This window comes from Taudactylus pleione, unplaced genomic scaffold, assembly GCF_031769625.1.
Source record: "Taudactylus pleione unplaced genomic scaffold, aTauple2 ptg000086l, whole genome shotgun sequence".
NCBI classification, from domain to species: domain Eukaryota; kingdom Metazoa; phylum Chordata; class Amphibia; order Anura; family Myobatrachidae; genus Taudactylus; species Taudactylus pleione.
Window position 1 is genome coordinate 6,906,685 of NW_028284488.1, and position 23,219 is coordinate 6,929,903.

The 23,219-nt window shown below is 42.9% G+C and overlaps 1 protein-coding gene across 3 annotated transcripts in view; it reads right to left on the reverse strand.

The window, feature by feature from the left end:
• The window catches only part of LOC148529144 (uncharacterized), a 486,130-nt gene that overhangs the window by 283,096 nt on the left and 179,815 nt on the right, over positions 1-23,219 (reverse strand). For all 3 annotated transcript variants that reach the window (XM_088468693.1, XM_088468692.1, XM_088468691.1), the window contains exons 35-48: positions 22,569-22,595; positions 21,695-21,748; positions 11,265-11,336; positions 10,849-10,908; positions 10,400-10,435; positions 9,497-9,541; positions 9,347-9,382; positions 7,414-7,458; positions 6,199-6,234; positions 5,234-5,269; positions 4,563-4,595; positions 3,978-4,049; positions 3,049-3,108; positions 2,576-2,611 (exon numbers count right to left, since the gene is read on the reverse strand). In XM_088468693.1, the coding sequence (XP_088324819.1) occupies positions 2,576-2,611; positions 3,049-3,108; positions 3,978-4,049; positions 4,563-4,595; positions 5,234-5,269; positions 6,199-6,234; positions 7,414-7,458; positions 9,347-9,382; positions 9,497-9,541; positions 10,400-10,435; positions 10,849-10,908; positions 11,265-11,336; positions 21,695-21,748; positions 22,569-22,595 (648 nt within the window). The remainder of the gene's footprint in view (positions 1-2,575; positions 2,612-3,048; positions 3,109-3,977; positions 4,050-4,562; positions 4,596-5,233; positions 5,270-6,198; positions 6,235-7,413; positions 7,459-9,346; positions 9,383-9,496; positions 9,542-10,399; positions 10,436-10,848; positions 10,909-11,264; positions 11,337-21,694; positions 21,749-22,568; positions 22,596-23,219) is intronic.

The window sequence follows — 23,219 nt, forward strand, 5'->3', positions numbered from 1 at the left end:
TACATATAGTAGATGTAGATTAATGCTATTGCACCAGATTTAAATATATTCCATTTATAAGTGCTGCCATATAACAGTTCAGTTTGTTATAAGTATTCAATTCCATACGCTTCTCAGATGTAGCTTAATGCTATAGCACCAAGTTTGAATATCTTTCATATATCTGTGATACAGTATAATAATGAAGTTCTTTATAAGTAGTGTGGGTTGCAACTTGATAAATATATCAGACTATGGGACCTATTCATTAAACGTAAAAATTAAATGGAGATAATTAGCTTTAGAACTCTAATTATAGGTGGTATTCATCATTCCACCTCTCCATAAGTATCTATTCCGAAAAGCTGTCATTTTTGCGATGACAGCTTTTCGGGAAATAGATACTTTTCCCTGCCTACACTAACTTATCGCATCTGGAAACAGTGCTGCGCATGAGCCTGAGGACGGAGCAGAGCGCCGGAGGGACTCGTCGGGGGACCTGCACACGCGGATACAGGTAAGTTTCACCTGCTATTCGCCACCTCACAGTGGAATAGTAACTGCATCAAATTCCGAAAATTGATAATTTTCGGAATTTGATGAATACCACAATTTCCACATCCCCATACTAATGTACTAATGTATGGGGAGTGTGGAAATTAACGCAGGGGAACTTAACACAGGAGATATCACAGATATCTCCTTGCTAAGTCTGTTCATGAATACCAAAATAACGTTATTTAAGGAAAATGTCCTTAAAAACGTTATTTTAGTGTTGATGAAGTGGCCCCTATGCTTATCAGGCATTGAATCTGGTATTCATCAAGTTTAGAATTCCACCAGTGTAAGAGAACCTCCAGTTTTAAATAAGACCGGGAGTCCACAAGCTATATGGACTTATCCTGGTGTGACTGTCACTCTAACAAATACACTGTAATAACAGGCATGCACTCCATATCAGAACCATATCAGAGCCAGTCGTGTATGTTCATGCAGAATTCAAAGAGACACTCACTGAATGCTGCAGTTGTTATGACTGCGTAATTGACACAAACTATCCTAAATAAACACTACTGTAGTGGGTTTATAAACTTTATATGTCTATTCTCTCTTATCGGAAATTACCCTGAATATAATTTCTTATTGCCGTGTTGCCAATAAGAAATCGTACTTATTGGGGCAAAAATTTTCTACTTCATAATTAGCCCGATTATATGTAGGGAAAAGACTTATTTAAAACAAGCATGTTTACCTACTTATGTTGAGTTAGATACATTTCAATAAGATCCAGCTCAAGAAAAGAAGCATTTGCACATCGGATGTAACAAGCATGTCCACTTACACTTAAAAACGTATAGAGATGGAATAGAGATGTAGCTTGGCAGAGTTAGCGGTTATTGCTAATGTTGATTTACCCTATTTTGTACACAATATAATAATATAAAAAAAATTTAATATTCACAAGATAGAAAATTGTTTTGTGTTGTATTTTATATTGTTGTGCTATCAGGAAAATCACATGTAGACAATCTAACTGGCTTGTACATTCATGTATCAGTGTTTGTCATTATAATCTACTGTTCTCTATAAATAAATTGACTACTGTTTTTACTTGTATATTTTGCCTCAATAAAAATATTTTGAAAAAAAGGATGTTCTATGGGCCTGATTCAGACACGGTCGCAAGGGCTGAGCGCTCGCAACCGGGTCGATGGTGGCCCAGAGTGCATGCGCACGACGGAGCCGGCTCCGTCGTGCGCATGCGCGAGACCCGGATAGCGACGGGCAATCCGGGTCTCGCACCAAAGGGGGCATGCTGTCGATGTTGAGTGAGGGTTGGGGGGGTGGCTGCCCAGACGGAGGCGTTCCCATGGGAACGCCTACCGTTTGGGGGCGGCCCCACTGACATCACAAGTGATGGGAGAGCTTTCGGCTCTGTTTGAGCCGACAGTTCTCTGGGGCTTGCGGCCACGAGACCCTACCACAATGGTCTCGTCGCAAGCCCGATGGTCGCGATGGTCTTGACCATCGCGACCATCATCCTGGCCGCTCGCATTAGCTGTGGGTGGCAAGCCACAGCAATGCGAGCGGCCAGGGGGCCGCTCCATTAAAAAAAAAAAAAGACGCCCTGATTCAGGGCGAGCACTCTGTCAGAGCGTCCGGCTCTGAATCACGGCCTATGTTCCATCAAAATTGTACCTAAATGCAAATACAAAATCCAAATGAAATTAAATACAAATATCTGTTGTTGTCCCTTTTGTTGAGCCTTCTTTCATGCATTAGTCCAAATGCAAATGTCAATTTAGTAATACAGACAAAAGGCTGCAACTTGATATAATATAGCCATACCACTAATGGATTATCAGCTGAATGGGTTGATACACATTCAGGCAATAAGAAGCAGCTAGCTCTCATTGTGTATTGTAGGACCAGCCCTCGAGCACCTCCAAGAGAAAAGCCTCAAACTGTAAGAGTTGCCCATCTCTGGAAAGTGTATGCTCACGATGGCACAGTACATGAATGATTCAATTCCATTTAGAAATCACTTCCACAACTAGAACTACCACAGATAAGATCAATATTTTCGAGAACTTACCTTTGGACCAGTTTTTCCAGTTAATCCAATGTTACCCTTAAAAAATAAAATAATATAAGCTATCATAATCATTAATTAGACAAATATTAGGAGTTGTACACAATCATAGGCGTGCGCAGAAGCCGGCACAGGGGGTGCTGCAACGGAACCTCCCACTGGGTCATGGACTACTCCCCTCCTTCTCCAGGACATAGACCACTCACTTGGACAACCTGGGCGGTGAATAATGTATGTTTACTAATCTCAGAATACAAAGTGTAAAGTTAGTCAGGAGTGCTTAGTACGTAGGGAAGAAGAGAGCAAACAAAAAAGTTTTAACCCTTTAGGTGTAGACCTTATCCAACATCATAATCAAGTGGGTCACTGGTCTATCAATAACATATCCTGCAAATGAGGTAAGGTCAGAAGAAGTGATTTATGTAAGAGGAAGATGGATAGAGAATAGATGAAAAATGAATGTCAGCTTTACTCACTCTTTCCCCAGACTCTCCCTTTATTCCTGGCTGCCCAGGAATTCCATATCCTGGTTCTCCCTTAAAAAATAAAAATAAATATTGCTAAAACGTTACGCGCTTATCGGGCAGAATTCTATAGATTTATTTCTGAAATAGCTTCACTTACTTTAAGTTCCTAATATACATATTTGCTGCTAATTTTAACAAATATCATTTATCTGATTCGAAGCTACATCACTGAAGAGCTGAGAGTTAAATTACAAATGTGTTTTATTAAGTAGTCTTAGTAGATCAGCTCACATTTCTGGTACAGACTACTTATTTTATCAACTTTGACTAATAAGTTAAAAAAAATTGATAATTACAATCAAGAAAATTGGGCTATATCTAACCCACCCAATAGTTTTCACTGCCAAAGCTATGGTAATGAATAGTTGATCAAATCATCAGTAATAACGGATTGCTTTAGTTTCTGCAAGTGCAGGACTCTGGGGGTGGTACTGCATTTGGCTTGCAGGATGCCTGGAACGGCAGGCACCCTGCAGCTTGCAGAGCCACCCAGGGCGTCCTAAGGATGCTCCAGGCAGTGCTCTTCTTCCTGGTACCAGCGGATACGGATGTCAAAAACGTTCTTCAGTTTTGTACTTAGTGGCACCCCCCAAATGTCCAGTCAACTGGCTAATTGAAGCACCAGCCCTGGTTTTATCTGTGCAACAGATTTCATAAATGTCCCATTTCACATTTGCAAAGAACAAGTTGCACTAAAAGTAAAGATCTTTGTTATTCTCTTTATGTTATGTCCAGTGCCTAAATAAAAACATATATATTAAAAAAGTAAAGATCTATATGGAAGTAAGATGCTAGTTAAGCTGTCTATGCAGTATTAAGTAAGAAGAATGATTTTCTGAATGCTTATTCTGTAGCAATCACTCTTTATATAATTGTACCTTCAATCCTTTGTCTCCTTGATCTCCTTTGATCCCTTTAGGACCCTGTGCACCAATGGGTCCAATGTCTCCCTGGCAAATGAAGCATTACACGTAATTTCTAACATCTATAACTGCCCTCATTAATGTAAATATTTAACAAAATATGATCATTATAGCTTGACATAGATTAAGGTAGTATGTTTAAATGGTAAAGTATTAACAATACTTACAAAAATTCCTTAAGTACGTAGCATATTCGTTATTATTGAAATTAAGTAAGGAGAGCTTAATAGGCTTCACAAATAAGAACAACACATTAGTGATAAAGAGCCTCTAACAGAGCACTATAGTTTTCATTTGCGTCATTTTGTTTTGCCAAATGTATTATATCACCAGACACACACAGTGCACCCCAACATTCACTTTTAGGAGCCTGTCCACACAAACACAGCTTTGTATGACACATTCCTATGAAGAAAAATACACACCCGCAAAGATAAAATTATCACTACAAGTGCACATGTTTGTAAGTAACCCTTTATTGTATATTATCAATAGTAAAGGAATACTTTTCCATTTCTACAACAAAAACTGTGTACTTACCCTGGATCCTTTTTTACCAGTTGGCCCAACTACCTGCAGAAAATGACATTTACACAATTAACAAAGTATAGTCCTTTTTTTTAAAAAGAAAAGTAGACAGATGGACTGGGGGATGCAGAGAAGCATGGACTGAGGGCCTGATTCAGAGCCGGACGCTATTTGCGCTCGCTCGTTCAGAAAAAGGTTTGGGAACCATTGCCCTAAGGTGTGTGTTGTAGGGGAAGGGGTCCCAAACCAGTCTCATGCCTTGAACCCTTTGGGGTTTTGGTCTGGCTCTATATATAAACCTTCCCATACACAGCACAGTGAGGCTACAGCACATATGAATTGGATCAATTTTTGAAAAACTAATAACACTGCAGCTTATCAGGTTGAGGATTCACCATTAAATGTCAGTATACTGTAGGTGTAAGTGAGTGACAGATTTGAATCAAACTTCCACTAAATAGGAAAACAATTATAGAATCTGGCAGATAGTGAAGTGTAATGTCTCACTTCTCCTTTCATGTCAGAATTTATTTCATATACTGTAAATAGACCATAGTGGAATTTAACTGTAAATTGTTATAAACTGTAAAGAAAATATCAATTAGTTAATAATAAATAATGCAAATCTTCATCACACTGTTAATAGAATATGATATGTTAAATACTAAGGTAGTGTGAGTTACCCCCATAGCTGGAGCCCCTGGGAAGCCTTGGATCCCCTACAGAAGAAAAGAAACATTGCAACACAATTATTTCCATTACTAAAAGTCAGGCCATTCACTGATATATAGTGCAAATATTTACTTATCCTCTTGACAGCTATGAGTTATATATTTATGTTCTGATGTTTAATATAACAGGAACACAAAGGCAAAGCACAAACCAATATATCACATTTGCCACATAACTGTATCTGCTGTTAGGCTTATAGGTGCTGTTGATGAATGTCAACGTGATGTCCCATCAATGGATTTGTGGTAATGAATAGACTGACAACATTTGTTGTCACATTTAAGAAGAAGCATTAGTGCCTGGTATTTACAAGGACATCTCTGCAACTTCAAAGAGTGCGGTACATTTATTCTGAAGATGAAATGTGTCACATCCATAGTACTATTGCCATTCAACAGTAGAAGAATATTATTGTAACAAGAGCATCTGATTGTGCCCAAGCCCTGTTAATGTTGGGACAATGGAATATGGTGGCAGATATATTGCCACAAGGTACCTATAAGAGATTATTATAGTTGGTATAGTGTGTCTGTTAGGCTATAGCCAGACAGGGAAAAGATGAAGCTTTAATAAGGAACTTGGGGGACAAGGGTACAGAAATAGTTACTGATAATTGTTAGATTAAGTTTAGGTTTCTATTTGTATGTGACCAGCTGGTTGGAAGAACAAGACTGATGGAAATCTGCTAATCATTCTATGCAGGAACGTTCAAGGTCTCTTTCAGACATCGATCAGCCTATAGCAAATGCCATTTTGCACTTTGATGAATCCTAAGAAAAGTTAGTGAAAAATACTGTCTGGTTACAAAGTTCTTGTTGAGAAATTAGAGATTTCCATGCAGCCCCATAAGCATGAAGCTACTTATCTGTGGGCAGGGACAGAACCATTATACGTGCAATATGAGGGATTTTCTTACCGTGTCCCCCTTGTGTCCCGCAGGTCCTGGAAGTCCCTGTTGTAAATCATTATTGGCAATTGTCATATGATAAATAACAGTGGGTGTTACAAACAGTGAAATCTAACTCTATGTAGTTGGTTAAATAAGAACATAAATAGCTGTCAGACATCTATCACAACAAAGATAACAGGTTAAGACCAACAAACTAGAGGTGTGGTGGCATCTTTTACATGGAGAACTGGTGACCAGACCTCTGGGGGAGGAAATGAATACTGCTGATTGGTGATCATACACAGTCATGTGTGCGGGCTTCCTGCTAAAGCCACTAAGCAACATTAATGACCATGCAAATGTTTTGTGGGCATGAACTTGGATTTGTGGGCCAAGATGGGGGTGTCTGCAGGGGTACAAAGGTTTGCTGTTCCCAATAGGAAATGGACATATCAGGGGGTGCCTTGCTAAAAGCACATTAGGCACACAAGTACAAGTACACCTAGATCTGCACTTAAGTGAAAAATGATATTTAATTTTGCGGCATGGGATTATTTAAATGAGTTGGCAGGGGTTGAGGAGCAATGTTTAGGAAGACGTCCCCTGCTTTCCAAGGGCACACAACTTTTTTCTCCCCGCAAGGCATTTTTCTGGGTAGTCAAAGGTGCTAAGCTAATCTTGGTCATTTCAGCACTCCTGTGAAATATGACATTTCTTGGTACACTGAGATCAATGTAATAAAAAAAAATTCACAAAAGTAACATATGTAATAAAAACAGTCCCTGTGTCTCCTAACTATTCTGATTAATTAAAAACATAAATTAGGCAAAGCCATGCAATATTTTAGAAGATTGGAAAAGCAGAGTTGAATGAAAGGGCTGGTCCTAGGATGTCAGTTAGGTAGTCAGGTACGTGTTTGCTGTTCCACCGTATGTATTTCCAGATGTGTGTGAAAATTTAGGGATATCTCCCTTTTACCTAAATAACTGTTACTGTAAATCAGCATGACAAGAATACATGTACGGGTGTGTTCGTGATGCCCTAATGTATGGGGTGAAAATAACTCAACATTATTCACAAACCCAAATTCCAAACATATCAGGTAAGAGATTACGTGCCTATATTGTTTTCCACCACAAAGCATACATAGAACTGAAGACAACAGACTGATGAGATTATATATATAATATATGTATGTGTATATATATATATATATATATATATATATACTTGTTTACTTACAGCTCTTCCAGCAGGACCATTCAGTCCCATTTCACCATGCTCTCCCTATAAATATAAATTAATATCACTCTTATTAATATCTGAGGATGTGTTATTTCCAGATACCAGCATAAGCACAAGAACCAAGATTAATCAGAATCTGGCATTACATGTGGCTACAATCCTTTACACAAGATCCTCCTTCTGGTGACCACTTATAGAGCTAGACCATTTATGCATCGGAATAGAGGATCAAGCAATACCTAAATTTTCTACTTTTTCCATAGAATAACACTGACACCGGTTACATTTTGCAAAATGAAAAGAAAGCATGTATTCAATGTATCTAATATAAAGAGAAAACATGAATCTCTGAAAAAAGGACTCCTATGTAAGGACAAATCTGCATTCAGCAAATGTGCATGGACCAATTAGCTTATGACTTTGTTAATGCTAAAACATAGTAGAGAAAGTAAGGGGCATATTTATTTATTAAACACATTTTTTAGGAAATCGCTGCAAAATTTAAGCATCCACTGGATGCAAGTTGAGGGTACCACAGCAGATATCAGCTGCCGTTCTCCTTTTTTCAGGGCTGCTGTATTGTGATAAACCAAGCACCGGGATATGTAGCATTCTGGAGCTTGGCCCCGGTAGCTAACACCATCTTAAGATCTTGGTTGGTTAAGCAAATGCAGGTGTGTAGGGACTGTTTAAACCCCTGAAACGTGTTGAATAAAGTTGCTGTTTTGGCATTTTTTTTTCAAATAAGCTACTTTTTCTCTTTTATATACATTTAGAGCATTTTATGCATCCTTTTTTGTTTAACTTGGATTACATTGTGTGCCTTTTTATGTCATTTGGAGTCGCATTAAAATACATGAATAATAACTTTGCTGGGACTTTGGGCTTCATTCAGAGGCGGCCGTACGGTCAACGACCGCATGGCCGCCTCGATGTTTGTCCAGTGTGCATGCGCACGAGGGAGTCGGCTCCTTTGTGCGCATGCGTGAGACCCGCTACGACCGACAGCGCCGGTCGCAACGGGTCTCTTTCCAAAGGGGGCGAGCTGTCGATGTTGATTGACAGCTCGCCCCGTTTGGAAGGCGGGCCTGGGGGGTGGCAGCCCAAACAGAGGCGTTCCCATAGGAACGCCTGCCATTTGGGGGAGGCCCCACTGACATCACTAGTGATGTCAGTGGAGAGCTTCCGGCTCTGACAGAGCCAGAAGCTCTCCGGGGCTTACGACAAGTGAGACCCTACCCTAGGGTCTCGTCGTAAGCCCCGATGGTCGCGATGGTCTATGACCATCGCGACCATCACCCTAGCGGTCATTAGAGCTGTGGGTGTAAACCCACAGCCTAACGACCAAAACAGAGGCGGCCGGTCAAGATGCAAGCGGCCGCCCAGTTTCTGAGTGACCGCTTGCCTCCTCCGACCACCTCTGAATGAGGGCCTTTGTATGGAATTCTTTCAAAGCGTACAGATAAGCCATTATTTATTCTAATGTGGTACGGGTACACATATTGTTATTTGTACGTATTGTTGGTACATTGTTGCCCTAGGAGGCACTTTGTTTTTTGCTTTATTACATACATATATATATATATTTAAGTAAATGTAAAATAATGTTTAAGATGCCCTGATATATATCTCCGATACGTATTTTAAAAAGTTATTTATTGGTGGTCAAAAGAATAATCACAATACATAAGAGAACGACAACACAGTTTCATGTCAGAGAGCATGTTCAAGCAGAAAATAGACATTGGAGTGATAAATACAAATTAACATGCCAATGACAGTGCTCACTATTGAACATTTTTTGGTATGATGTGGGCTGCATGGCAGATAGAAGTAAGGAAGAGAATGAGGAGAGGTGAAAAGGAGCGGGTGCCAGAAGGACTAGAGTAGACTCAAGTAATCTTAATTATTACATTTAACTTGTACTCACTTTTTCCCCTTTTTCTCCATCTAGACCTTTTTTCCCCTAAATGAGTAAATAAAGATGATATGATCTACACTCTGTACAGGTTTGGTGGCATTAAACCAGTCTCATCAGTTGCTGCTGCATGGACAGTCATATCGTGCTCTCTCTTCTTACCCGTAGTCCAACTGCTCCTTCAATTCCTTGCAAGCCTTGCTCGCCCTAGGATCAAAAATATGATGTTGAACATTATCCAGCAAATAAAACAATGCAAAAAATATCTTGATTGAAATAACCAGGTAAATTCACCATATTGTGGCACATGTAAGATATACCAACATACTGAAATGTTTGTTGAATTGTGCACAATTACAAATTGTTTATATTTTTACAAGATACTTTGGATTACTGAAAGTCAACATATCTAAGGGCAAATGTACTAAGTGTTTTCAAACACAGCCTGTAACATGACAGTTATGAGCTGTGTGGCTGGCAGTTTATCACTTTCCAATCTATAACTTTCCAGAGCTTAGTACATCTCCCCCTTATGAGATAGCAAGGTATCAGCTTACACATAGTTGGAAAAAGGAGATAATGAATAAGCATCTTATCTGTACTTGACACTTGATTTATGTGTTGTGTGTACTGATCTGAGCTGGGTACACACCTAGCAGATATATCTGCAGATGATGGTTGTTCATGCACACTGAACAACCATCATCTGCTATTTCTCCGTGGGTCCCATCGGCCGGGGCTGCCGCTGCAAGTCTACAGGGGGTTGGCTGATCGCCCGTACACACAGCACAATGGACAGATATATCTGCCATCGGCTGTGCAGCACAGCCAACGCGATATGTCTGAACGACAGCGTTCACAGACATATCGCTGGTACACAATGACCGACTTGCGCACGATATATTGGCCGATCAATTGATCGGCCAATATATCTGCCAGTGTGTACCCAGCATAGAGTGTGTCTAGATTATCTTTTGCATCAAGAGGACAACGGAACAAGACTGTGCCATGTTTCATAATAACTGATGTAACACACTTTTCTTTTTTATAAATCTATGAGGTTACCTTTGGTCCATGAAGTCCCACAAGACCCATAGATCCCTGATGTAAAATAAAAAAAAAACAGAAAATGAAAAATCCATTTTGTGCTCCTAGTTGACATTTCCATCCATAAACAACCAAGTAATATATATAACAGCAATATTCAAAATTAATTTCAACTAGTTTTGTAAGAAAATATACATTATTGTTGTGCCTTTAAACTGCTATTATATTAGGGAGTGATACACTGTTGAGGAACTGTGTGCAATTATTTACAACATAATTTGCATAATCTGAAAGCAAGACAATTACATTGTATAGTTGATCAAACAGAGATCCACTGGTAACATTATGTGATTTGTCTTGTACAGTAAATTGTATACAATCACTCAACAACTAGTGCAGCCACATCCTTAGCCAGAACAATCATTTTGTAAGTGCATAATGAAAATGATATCTATAGGTATACTTGCCTTTTCACCTGATATGCCCTTTAAACCAGGTATTCCTGGATAACCAATCCCTGCTTCGCCCTAAAACGGAGACGCATGACATAACATGACTGGCGATGCATGCAGCATGGCATTGATTACATATGTTTTTCTCACATCATAACTGTATGTACTGTATACATGTATTGAGATGTAAATTTCAGGTAATTCCCTGCATATATCCCAGCATGCCAAATGGTCAGAAAAGGACATTTGTCTGTATAAATACAGATAGCCAATTTTGAGGAAAAGCAAGATAGGGATATTTTGATTTAATATAGGGACTAGGACTACTGAATGGCATTCTATTAAAGACATATTTCTGAAGTTTTAAAAAGTGAGAAGCAACAACTAATCATGCTCTATAAGGGTTCATTCCTTTATTATAAATATGTTACCTTTTCTCCTTTTGATCCTTGAAGTCCTGTTAGACCATCAAGACCTATAGGACCTGGTAAACCAGCTCTGCCCTGGCAAACATTAATACTGGAAGTTAGTTCATGAAGTGCATTGTATGTACTCTAACAGACAGATTTACTAATAAATATACCTTTCCTTTAGCTTGGTAGATCTATTTTCTATTCCATCAATCCAGTCAGCTTGGAAAAAAACTGCACACAAATATTCACATGCCCATACATTAAACCGCCAGCTAGTTTTGTCACTGGCATAGCTGACTGGGTGTCCCAGAGTAAATAACACAACAGTCACTGATGTCAGTGTCTCTAGCTCTTTCGTGGCATCACTATTGATAAAACAGTCAAGTAGATCCATTAAATGAAGCATGTCTGGAATCTATGCAGACTTCAGGAAAAGGTAACTAACCCTCTTTCAGAGTCACAGGCCCTTATTTTACCCTAATCCATGTGAACTATGTAGCCAGATTTCTGATGGGGATTTTGAGTAACAAGAATGAATTTAGCTGCCTCTTGCTTGTTTTGGCTTTTGTAATTCTATACACCTGAACAACTTTCCTTTTTTTTCCAATTTGTATAAGATGAAGATCGCCTAGTGCCAATCCTAGTGCCAATTCATCACCCTCTCTTCTTACTGGCAGATACCATTCTCAATCCTGTAATCTGTGCAATTGTACCCACACCAGTCATCCCTTATTACTGTAACTCATGGGGTCACTTTTCCCCTGACCTTTCTGCCACATTCTGCAAAGTAGAACAACCTCTTCTTGACACTATTCTCTCCCTTGGCTTTCACAGCACTGTCTTCTCATGGGTCACCTTCTACCTCTCTGAACGCTCCCTCACTGTATCTACTTCTGACACTGCTGGGGTCCTTTTATTTACACCTCATATCTCTATGAAGTAATATGTTCCTTGGGAATCAACTACCAACTTTATGCAGATGACGTCCATATCTACCCTCTTTCCCTGACCTCTCTTCTTTACTTTTATCTCATCTCCTCTGTCTTTTATGTACAGCTGCCTCTCTGCCATCTCCACCTGGAAGTCATTACTTGCCCAAAATGGAAATCATCATGTTCCCTGTTCCTAGCATCTCACCCTCCTCTAGTCTCCCCCACAATTGAAATCATCATACTCTCCCAAGTTCCCTAAGCCTTCTGCTCCGTCGTCATGTTCAACTCTGCCCACAGCTTCACTCCAAAAATCAGGTCATTGCATCCTTCATAATATGTCACCTTCTCATTCAAATCATTACCAAAATTCTTATCCATTCTCCCACCTGGACTATGGCAACCTCCTGGATTTTACCTTCTCTTAAGCTGTTTTTCTCCTCTACAATCCATCCTAAATGCCCCTTTGAGACATAATTTCCTCTCCTCCTCTTTCCCATCTGCTGCAACACTCTGCAAATAGCTACACTGGCTTCCTGCTACCTCCAGAATTAAATTCAAGATACGTGCATCTTGTGTGCCTGGCGTTTCACCTAATGTCAGTTCCCGCAGAGCATAGGCACGGCCATCTTGAATATTCCCACATGACTACATCTGCCAACCAGATTCCAGCAGCCGCACTCACATGACCTGCTCGGCCAATAGTTGCTAGTATCGCCCTATTTAAACCAATTGGCCAACTGCGAGCACTGTTGCAGTTACGAACCTTAATGAATCATGCCCTCAGTCCGCATTCATCTCAAGCATCCACTGTACCATAAGGGCTGTTTGGCACTTCACACCCATTTCAGCAGGTGTCCCACTATGTTCTGTGTTCAACTAATTGCCAGAACAACACCTTCCTGAGAACAGTCTCCTGGCTGAAGTGACTTCCCGTTCTGTTCCAGTATGTGTATCTGAGTCAGCCTTCAGTGATCTGCATTCAAAGTAGGGGTGAGCGGGTTCGGATTTCTGAAATCCGAACCCCCCCGAGCCCCCCCGATCCGAGTCCGATCCGAGTCAGGCTCGACTTTTCCCGCCTGACTCGGATCTGAAATCGAGGCAAAACGTCATCATCCCGCCTTCCGAGTCTCGCGGGTTTTGGATCCTATATAAGGTACCCGCGTCGGCGCCATTTTCTCACTCGGCTGTGGACAGTGAAGAGGGAGGGTGGGAGTTAGGGCTGTGTAGTGCAGTGTAGTGTAGTGCTGCTGTTGTCCACTACTTCAAAGTCCATAGGGGCTGGCTGTGTTGTGCTGTGCTGCTGTTGTTAATAGGGGCTGTGTCCACTACTTCAAAGTCCATAGGGGCTGGCTGGACTGTGTTGTGCAGTCAGTTCTCCATAGGGGCTGTGTCCACTCCAAAGTCCTGTGCAGTGTCCCAGTCCTAAAGGGGTGCTGTAGTGTTGTCCAGGGGGTGCTCTGTCCATCAGGGGTGCTCCCCCCAAGTGCTAAAAAAATAATATATTTTCTGTGTTTGTGAATTGTGTGCGCAGTAGCTGCACGTGCATCAACAAAGTAGTGCCAAGCATGCGCCTGTGTCATAAGTAAAGGGCCGGCTGGCTTGACCGTTAAAGGGTGCTGTAACCCCCGAAAGTACACTCCAGTCCAAACCAAAAAAAAAATAATTTTCTGTGTTTGTGAATTGTGTGCGCAGTAGCCGCACGTGCATCAACAAAGTAGTGCCAAGCGTGCGCCTGTGTCATAAGTAAAGGGCCGGCTGGCTTGACCGTTAAAGGGTGCTGTAACCCCCAAAGTACACTCCAGTCCAAACCAAAAAAAAAATTATTTTCTGTGTTTGTGAATTGTGTGCGCAGTAGCCGCACGTGCATCAACAAAGTAGTGCCAAGCGTGCACCTGTGTCATAAGTAAAGGGCCGGCTGGCTTGACCGTTAAGGGTGCTGTAACCCCCGAAAGTACACTCCAGTCCAAACCAAAAAAAAAATTATTTTCTGTGTTTGTGAATTGTGTGCGCAGTAGCCGCACGTGCATCAACAAAGTAGTGCCAAGCGTGCGCCTGTGTCATAAGTAAAGGGCCGGCTGGCTTGACCGTTAAAGGGTGCTGTAACCCCCAAAGTACACTCCAGTCCAAACCAAAAAAAAAATTATTTTCTGTGTTTGTGAATTGTGTGCGCAGTAGCCGCACGTGCATCAACAAAGTAGTGCCAAGCGTGCGCCTGTGTCATAAGTAAAGGGCCGGCTGGCTTGACCGTTAAAGGGTGCTGTAACCCCCGAAAGTACACTCCAGTCCAAACCAAAAAAATATTATTTTCTGTGTTTGTGAATTGTGTGCGCAGTAGCCGCACGTGCATCAACAAAGTAGTGCCAAGCGTGTGCCTGTGTCATAAGTAAAGGGCCGGCTGGCTTGACCGTTAAAGGGTGCTGTAACCCCCAAAGTACACTCCAGTCCAAACCAAAAAAAAAATTATTTTCTGTGTTTGTGAATTGTGTGCGCAGTAGCCGCACGTGCATCAACAAAGTAGTGCCAAGCGTGCGCCTGTGTCATAAGTAAAGGGCCGGCTGGCTTGACCGTTAAGGGTGCTGTAACCCCCGAAAGTACACTCCAGTCCAAACCAAAAAAAAAATTATTTTCTGTGTTTGTGAATTGTGTGCGCAGTAGCCGCACGTGCATCAACAAAGTAGTGCCAAGCGTGCGCCTGTGTCATAAGTAAAGGGCCGGCTGGCTTGACCGTTAAGGGTGCTGTAACCCCCGAAAGTACACTCCAGTCCAAACCAAAAAAAAAATTATTTTCTGTGTTTGTGAATTGTGTGCGTAGTAGCCGCACGTGCATCAACAAAGTATTGCCAAGAGTGCGCCTGTGTCATAAGTAAAGGGCCGGCTGGCTTGACCGTTAAGGGTGCTGTAACCCCCGAAAGTACACTCCAGTCCAAACCAAAAAAAAAATTATTTTCTGTGTTTGTGAATTGTGTGCGCAGTAGCCGCACGTGCATCAACAAAGTAGTGCCAAGAGTGCGCCTGTGTCATAAGTAAAGGGCCGGCTGGCTTGACCATTAAAGGGTGCTGTAACCCCCAAAGTACACTCCAGTCCAAACCAAAAAAAAAATAATTTTCTGTGTTTAGCCGCACGTATATATCAAATCGATATAACATAAATGGAGGACCAAACTTTCTCCGATAAAAATAAAATAGAGAAAGATCAAGAACCACTTCCTCCTAGTGCTGAAGCTGCTGCCACTAGTCATGACATAGACGATAACATGCCATCAACGTCGTCTGCCAAGGCCGATGCCCAATGTCATAGTAGAGGGCACATACAATCCCAAATGGCAAAGTTCAGGAAAATGACCTTGAAAAAGACATTTAAATCAGCTGAAGAGAAACGTAAACTTGCCAATATGCCATTTACGACACGGAGTGGCAAGGAACGGCTAAGGTCGATCCCTAGTATGTTCATGACTAGTGGTTCAGCTTCACATGACGATGGAAGCCCTCCTCCCACTAAAAAAATCAAAAGAGTTAAGCTGGCAAAAGCACAGCGAAGAACTGTGCTTTCTAAGAAGATATCACAAATCCCCAAGGAGAGTCCAAGTGTGGTGGTGGTTGCGATGCCTGACCTTCCCAGCACTGGACGGGAAGAGGTGGCTCTTTCCACCATTTGCACGCCCCCTGCAAGTGCTGAAAGGAGCACCCACAGTCCACTTGCTGATATGCAAATTGAAGATGTCACTGTTGAAGTACAACAGGATGAGGATACTGGTGTAGCTGGCGCTGAGGAGGAAGTTGGCGAGGAGGATTCTGATGGTGATGTGGTTTGTTTAAATCAGGCTCCGGGGGAGACAGTTGTTGTCCGTGGGATGAAAAAGCCCATCACGGTCATGCCTGGGCAGAAGACCAAACATTCCACCTCTTTGGTCTGGCAATATTTCTATCCAAATCCGGACAACAACTGTCTTGCCATATGTACCATATGTAAAGGTGAAATAAGTAGGGGTAGGGACGTCAACCACCTAGGAACATCCTCCCTTATACGGCACCTGCAGCGCGTTCATAAAAAGTTACTGTCAAGTTCAGAAACTTTGGCTAAGACCGTAAGCAGTCCAGGGACATCTAAATCCCGTTGTCCTGTTGTATCCAAGCGCCTGCAAACCACACCGTCAACTCCCTCCTCGTCAATTTCCTCCTTAGTCAGGATCGGAAGTAGTCCTGCAGGCCATGTCACTGGCATGACTGACTCTCCTATCCGGGATTCCTCTGGAGGATCCTGCATTGCTACGCCTACTGCTGCCGCTGCTGCTGTTGCTGCTGCTGGGAGTCGTTCATCATCCCAGAGAGGAAGTAGGAACACCACTACTTTTACTAAACAATTGACCCTCCAACAGTCCTTAGCGAGGAGGATGAAGTACGACAGCAGTCATCCTGAAGCAAAACGTATAACTGAGGCCTTGACTGCTATGTTGGTGTTAGACGTGCGTCCGGTATCCGCCATTAGTGCAGTGGGATTGAGACAATTGATGGAGGTAGTGTGTCCCCGGTTCCAAATCCCGTCTAGATTCCACTTCACTAGGCAGGCGATACCGAGACTGTACAGAAACGTCAGAAAAAGTGTCCTCAGTGTCCTGAAAAATGCCGTTGTACACAATGTCCACTTAACCACGGACATGTGGACAAGTGGAACAGGGCAGACTAAGGACTATATGACTGTGACAGCCCACTGGGTAGATGTATCACCTTACGCAGCAACAGCAGCAGCGTCACCAGTAGCAGCATCTCAGAAACGCCAGCTCGTTACAAGGCAGGCTACGCTGTGTATCACCGGTTTCAGTAAGAGGCACACCGCCGACAACCTCTTAGAGAAACTGAGGGAAATCATCGCCCAGTGGCTTACCCCACTTAGACTCTCCTGGGGATTTGTGATATCTGACAACGCCACCAATATTGTGCGGGCATTACATCTGGGCAAATTCCAGCACGTCCCATGTTTTGCTCACACAATAAACTTGGTGGTGCAGAATTTTCTGAAAAGCGACAGGGGCGTGCAGGAGATGCTTTGGGTGGCCCGAAAAATTTCTGGCCACTTTCGCCATTCAGCGACTGTGTGCCGAAGACTGGAGCGCCAGCAAACACTCTTGAACCTGCCCGGCCATCACCTGAAGCAAGAGGTTGTGACGCGGTGGAACTCAACCCTCTATATGCTTCAGAGGATGGAGGAGCAGCAAAAGGCCATACAAGCCTATACATCCACCTATGACATAGGCAAAGGAGGGGGTATGCACCTGACTCAAGCGCAGTGGAGAATGATTTCCGTGTTGTGCAAGGTTCTCCAGCCCTTCGAACTTGCCACACGTGAAGTCAGTTCAGACACAGCCAGCTTGAGTCAGGTCATTCCCCTCATCAGGCTTTTGCAGAAGCAGCTGGAGAAAGTGAAGGAGGAGCTAAGACGGAGCGATTCCGCTCGGCATGTGGGACTTGTGGATGAAGCCCTTCATTCGCTTTGCCAGGATTCCAGGGTGGTCAATCTGTTGAAATCAGACCACTACATTTTGGCCACCGTGCTTGATCCTAGGTTTAAAGCCTATGTGGTGTCTCTCTTTCTGGCCGACACAAGCCTGCAGAGGTGCAAAGACCTGCTGGTGAACACACTGTCAGCTGAAGCGGAACGTGACACGTCAACGGCTCCTTCTTCATTTTCTCCCGCAACTGGGGCTGCCAGGAAAAAACTTAGGTATCCTAAGCAACCCGCTGGCGGTGATGCAGGGCAGGCAGGACCAAGTTTGGACATCTGGTCCGGACTGAAGGACCTGGCAACAATTTCTGACATGTCTACTGTCACTGCATATGATACTGTCACCATTGACAGAATGGTGGAGGATTACATCGGTGACAGCATCCAAGTAGGCATGTCAGACAGTCCATACCTGTACTGGCAGGAAAAAGAGGCAATTTGGAGGCCCCTGTACAAGCTGGCTCTATTTTACCTGAGTTGCCCCCCCTCCAGTGTGTACTCCGAAAGAGTGTTTAGTGCAGCCGGGAACCTTGTCAGCGAAAGGCGTAGGAGGTTGCTTCCACAGAATGTGGAGAAGATGATGTTCATCAAAATGAATTATCAGCTCTTCCAGGGAGACCAGCCTCCAGAAGGTACAGAGGGACCTGTGGTGGTGGATTCAAGTGGGGACGAGTTAATACTTTGTGAGGATGAGGATGTACACACTGAAGAGGGTGAGGAATCGGTGGATGAGGAGGATGAGGATGACATCTTGCCTCCGTAGAGCCAGTTTGTGCAGGGACACATTAATTGCCAGCTTGTTTTGTGGGGGCCCAAACGAACCAATCATTTCAGCCACAGTTGTGTGGCAGACCCTGGCGCTGAAATGATTGATTTGTTAAAGTGTGCATGTCCTGTTTATACAACATAAGGGTGGGTGGGAGGGCCCAAGGACAATTCCATCTTGCACTTCTTTTTTTTCTTTGCATTATGTACAGTTTGGGGCCTAGTTTTTCTAACTGCCATCCTGTCTGCCACTGCAGTGTCACTCCTAGATGGGTCACGTGTTTGTGCCGCCCACTCGTGTCGCTTAGCATAGTCATCCAGCTACCTCGGTGCAACCTTTTGGACATGAAAACACTATTGTGAGGTGTGAGGTGTTCAGAATAGACTGGAAATGAGTGGAAATTAAGGTTATTGAGGTTAATAATAGCATAGGAGCAGAGAAACCAACAAATTCTGTGATTTTAGCTGTTTTTATGCTTTTTAAAAAAAAAATACAGATCCAAAACACAAAACCCAGAACCCAAAACACGGAAGGGTGGTTTTGGCAAAACCAATCCAGATCCAAAACACGAAGAAAGATCCAGATCCAAAACCAAAACACAAAACACGAAAAGTGGCCGGTGCACACCCCTAATTCAAAGTGCATACTATTTCATTCTCAATCTCCAGCTACTTGCGTATAAGTGCATCCTGCATATATTCAGGGCCTGATTCATTAAGGATTGCTATTCCGATCGAAGCTCTGTTATCGCAAGCAGATCTGCTGCAAAAATATGCTAATGAATGCTATCGTAATGCCGACGCACTGCCAGCATAGAGACGCCCACTGCCTCCCACTACCGCTATCTCACATCCGTGATACCTTGCAAACCTCCTCAAACACCGGTAACATCGAGTGCTATCGGCCCCTCATGCAGAATTACAGCAGCCCTGACCTTACTTAGAAATTGCTAACCTTGTTGCACGCAGTAAGTACTCAAACTGCATATGCAATCGCACTGGCTAATTTATGTATGACCACGCAATGGCGTTCAAACGGACAGACACACCTGCGTTTCCCCGACCACCCCCCCGTCACCACCTGCAAATGCTCACTGCCTGTCAAATCACCCTGTGATGGCACTGTGTGGTAGGCTTGATCGCAGTGACATCACAGTGGTGCCTTCGCGCATGCATACTGCAATGCATACGCATGCGCAGTAGGCAACAATCGGCACACTGCGATCGCTGTTGCAGTTGCGATCCTTAATGAATCATGCCCTCAGGCCGCATTCATCTCAAGTATCTACTGTACCATATAGACTGTTTTGCACTTCACACCCATTTCAGCAGGTGTCCCACTATGTGCTGGCGCATTCATCTACATCCTACTCTCAGTACTATGCAGCACTCCAGCTTCATCATTTCCTGAAAATCTCCTGGCCGCCCAGAAAAGTGGGCAAGTATGTCTAAGCCAGCCGCCACCCTCCCACAGCCGCCTACTTAATGGGTGAAATAGACAGTCTGGGTGGCAGATGACAAGATTCGTGCTGAATTACGTCATTGTATCCACTCCCCCTTCTATACAATACCAATAATGTATGCATTGTAAATTGGGGATGCGGCCATGATGACATGATTGCGCTATCACGCCCCCACATTGCATGCTATGCCGAACCACGCCTCGCACCGCCCCATATGTAGCGCCATGCCCCCAGCACCACATCCCGCTGTGCTGACCTGGCTGTTCCCTCCCGGAGAGGGGAGCCAGAAAGTCGGCAAATATGATTAATAAACTATTCCGGTCATGCTTACAGCACTCTATCCAACATTCTCCTAAAAGACTGCATTATATATGTTCATTCACAAGCACCCATACATATCATTTTATTGGTGGTCTAGATGAGTAGGAGCTTAATTAAGGCCTCAAGCTTCCATTATTCTCCCACATACAAAGCTAACACAAAGCAAAGGGGAATCTACAAAACCCCAGTGAGTGACGTGATACCCAGCTAGTGTATAATGGTCAGAGAGGTTTCCCTTACTAAATGTAGGTTACTGGCAGGTCAGGGGTTAAAAGGAAAGCAATGCTGACTTCAGACTCCCTGTCACTGCTAGTTGGCCTGTGAATAGTTCTGACCATCCCTGACACTTTAGCAAGGAGAATCAGTTGAGTCATTAGACCTACCCTGCAGACCCAACCAAACTACTGTCACCAATGATGATGGTGAAAAGGAGGCCAGTGCAGAGCACCATCGGTGTTTTCATCTTTCCTCACTATGGCACATTGATCTTTTGCAGTGCACTGTTTGGCCCGAGCTCACCTCAAAGTATACTTACAGAATAAATAGGCATTAAGGGCAGTACAATCAAATGTATTTACTATATAACGATAGATGTGTTGTAGTAAAAGGGAGGTTAGCCACACTTGTTCATACAGAACATATACTGTATCTACTTATTTAACTCTACCTTGGCTGCTGGACTGAGTAGCAACCAATTTGCAAACTTTAGTTTTCATGTCTGGCGGGGTGGACAAAAAATCTTAGCACCTGTGCCTCCCATTCTCTAGGAGCCTGATTCAGAGATGGATGGAATTGCAGAGCCGCACACAAGTGGCTGTGCAATTCCATCCATCTAAAATGCAAATGCAGCAGAAGCAGGGACGTGTCTATAATGGGTGCAGGTTGTGCGGCGCAGGAAACAGACAGCTCCTTGGTCGCATCCTGGGATCACCATTGCGACAATCGGTCGCGATTGTTGTCCCTTTGATCAGGCTGTGGTAGTTAAAGCTTACCGCAGCCTGATTGGATCCTGGTGGCCTGCTAGGCCAAGGAGTCTGCATCCACGGATATATATATTGGTTGCAAGACCAACAATTAACCTTCACCCATCTGCAAATGGCGCTACAAAGTCCTTCCCTTGTGTAAATCCCAGCGTCCTAATGTGTATTTTGCAAACAGTCGCTCAACTATGTGTATATCGACATTGCGCTTTTCTCTGAATCAGGCCCACAATATCTTCTTTTAGCTATCGGTTTATCATTGTACTAATGTATTGCTAGATGTACTGTATATCACATTGTTCATTTATCTTGAAATACATCTTTAAGCATAGTACATAGTAGCTGCAAAGTGTCTTGTTTCTTTTTTTGTCACATATTAAATTGGTAAATGACTAACTGTACATACAAGATATACAATGGTAATACAATACAATGGAATTTAAAATCTCTAAAAATAAAGAGTTGAAGAATATTCAATGTAACTCACAGCTTCTCCCTGATCCCCCCTGTCTCCTTTTGGTCCAGGTTTTCCACGAGGGCCCTGGATGAAATATACACAATTTACAATATTGGTTTCTCAAATACATTATCTGAAATGGTTCCAAATAAAGAACAGATATGCCATACAGAAATATCATGTCAAACTGTAATAAAGGCATAGCACAGCAAAGTCTTATATACTGTTAGTGATACAATATGTAACCTAAAGGAATGCTATAGGCCTGTATACTGTAAATGAAAATAGGACGAGATCCCAATCAACTAGAAGTAATATGCTTGGGACTGTAATATATGATGACTATTCTTTTTGCACTATTTCTTTCTGCCTTTACAAGTAATCTATGCTGCATCACTTTAAGCAGATTTACAACTTCTGGATGACTTAATACATTGGTGTGTACATTTTTCTACAAGTATGACGCTTGGAGATGATGTCAACTGCAAGCACCACTGAGCTGGCCAATCGGAGTCTTTTAGGCATGACCCGTTTTATTGCGACTAGAGGCAGCCCACTTCGGACCCAGGAATGACCCTACTACCGAGTGGGGTCAGCCCCCATTTCACACATAGCCTAGACTTGGGTCGGGGAGCGTGCACCGGCAAAATAAAGGGTATGAAAGGGGTATAAAAGTTGCAGGCGGTCATGCACATGCCAGAACATTAAAGTCATCTGGACGTAAAGAAATAAAAACCCTGCTATTTGAATGACAGAAGGTCATTTTTACAAGTAGTGGAATCTGATTGACAGTAAATATATTGAGCAGTAAGCACAACAGGGAATTGGGAAAACATGAAATTCGCAGTAATATTAAATCCACATGAATGGAGCACATACAAAATAAGATACTGAATATGCTCACCTGACTCCCTGTTTCACCTGGTTCACCCTGAAAAAAAGTGCAACATGCAATGTAACATTACAGTACAAGCAAAAAATCAAAGTTACGTCAGTGACACATGGATTGTATTTACCCTTAATCTGCTATTTGTTGTTGTTATATATATATATATATATATATATATATATATATATATATATATATTGTGATAGGATCACTGGTAAAGTGGTCTGTGGCAGGTACATTTGTCCCAGATTCCTGTCATTATGTGTTTTAAACCCCCAGGAGAAAGTCTGCAGTGTAGCAGGCTTGAGTCTCGGCTTTTTGAAAAGCCGGTTTGGGACCTGGGGGTTGTGGGTGAGAGGAGAGGGAGGGCTCCACCCACGGCCACTCCAGGTTTTGGTTCTCGCAGCCTGGTAACAGGCTTGTTAGTTTTCCACCTGAGAGTGGCCAATATAAGCCTAGTTTGTTTAGGGCTGATTGTCTCACCTGGGAGAGCAGGCAGGGAGTTTGCTCAGAGACACTTGGAAACCTAACTGTGAGTGTTGTGCTGTGCCTTGGTTGCTGGTGAGGGCATTAGGCCCTGCCAGGTTCTGGTAGTGAGGGAACTACCTGTGAAGTTAGTGCCCCGACAGGGCTAGGATTTATGTTTATGTTTTCTTTATGTTGTTT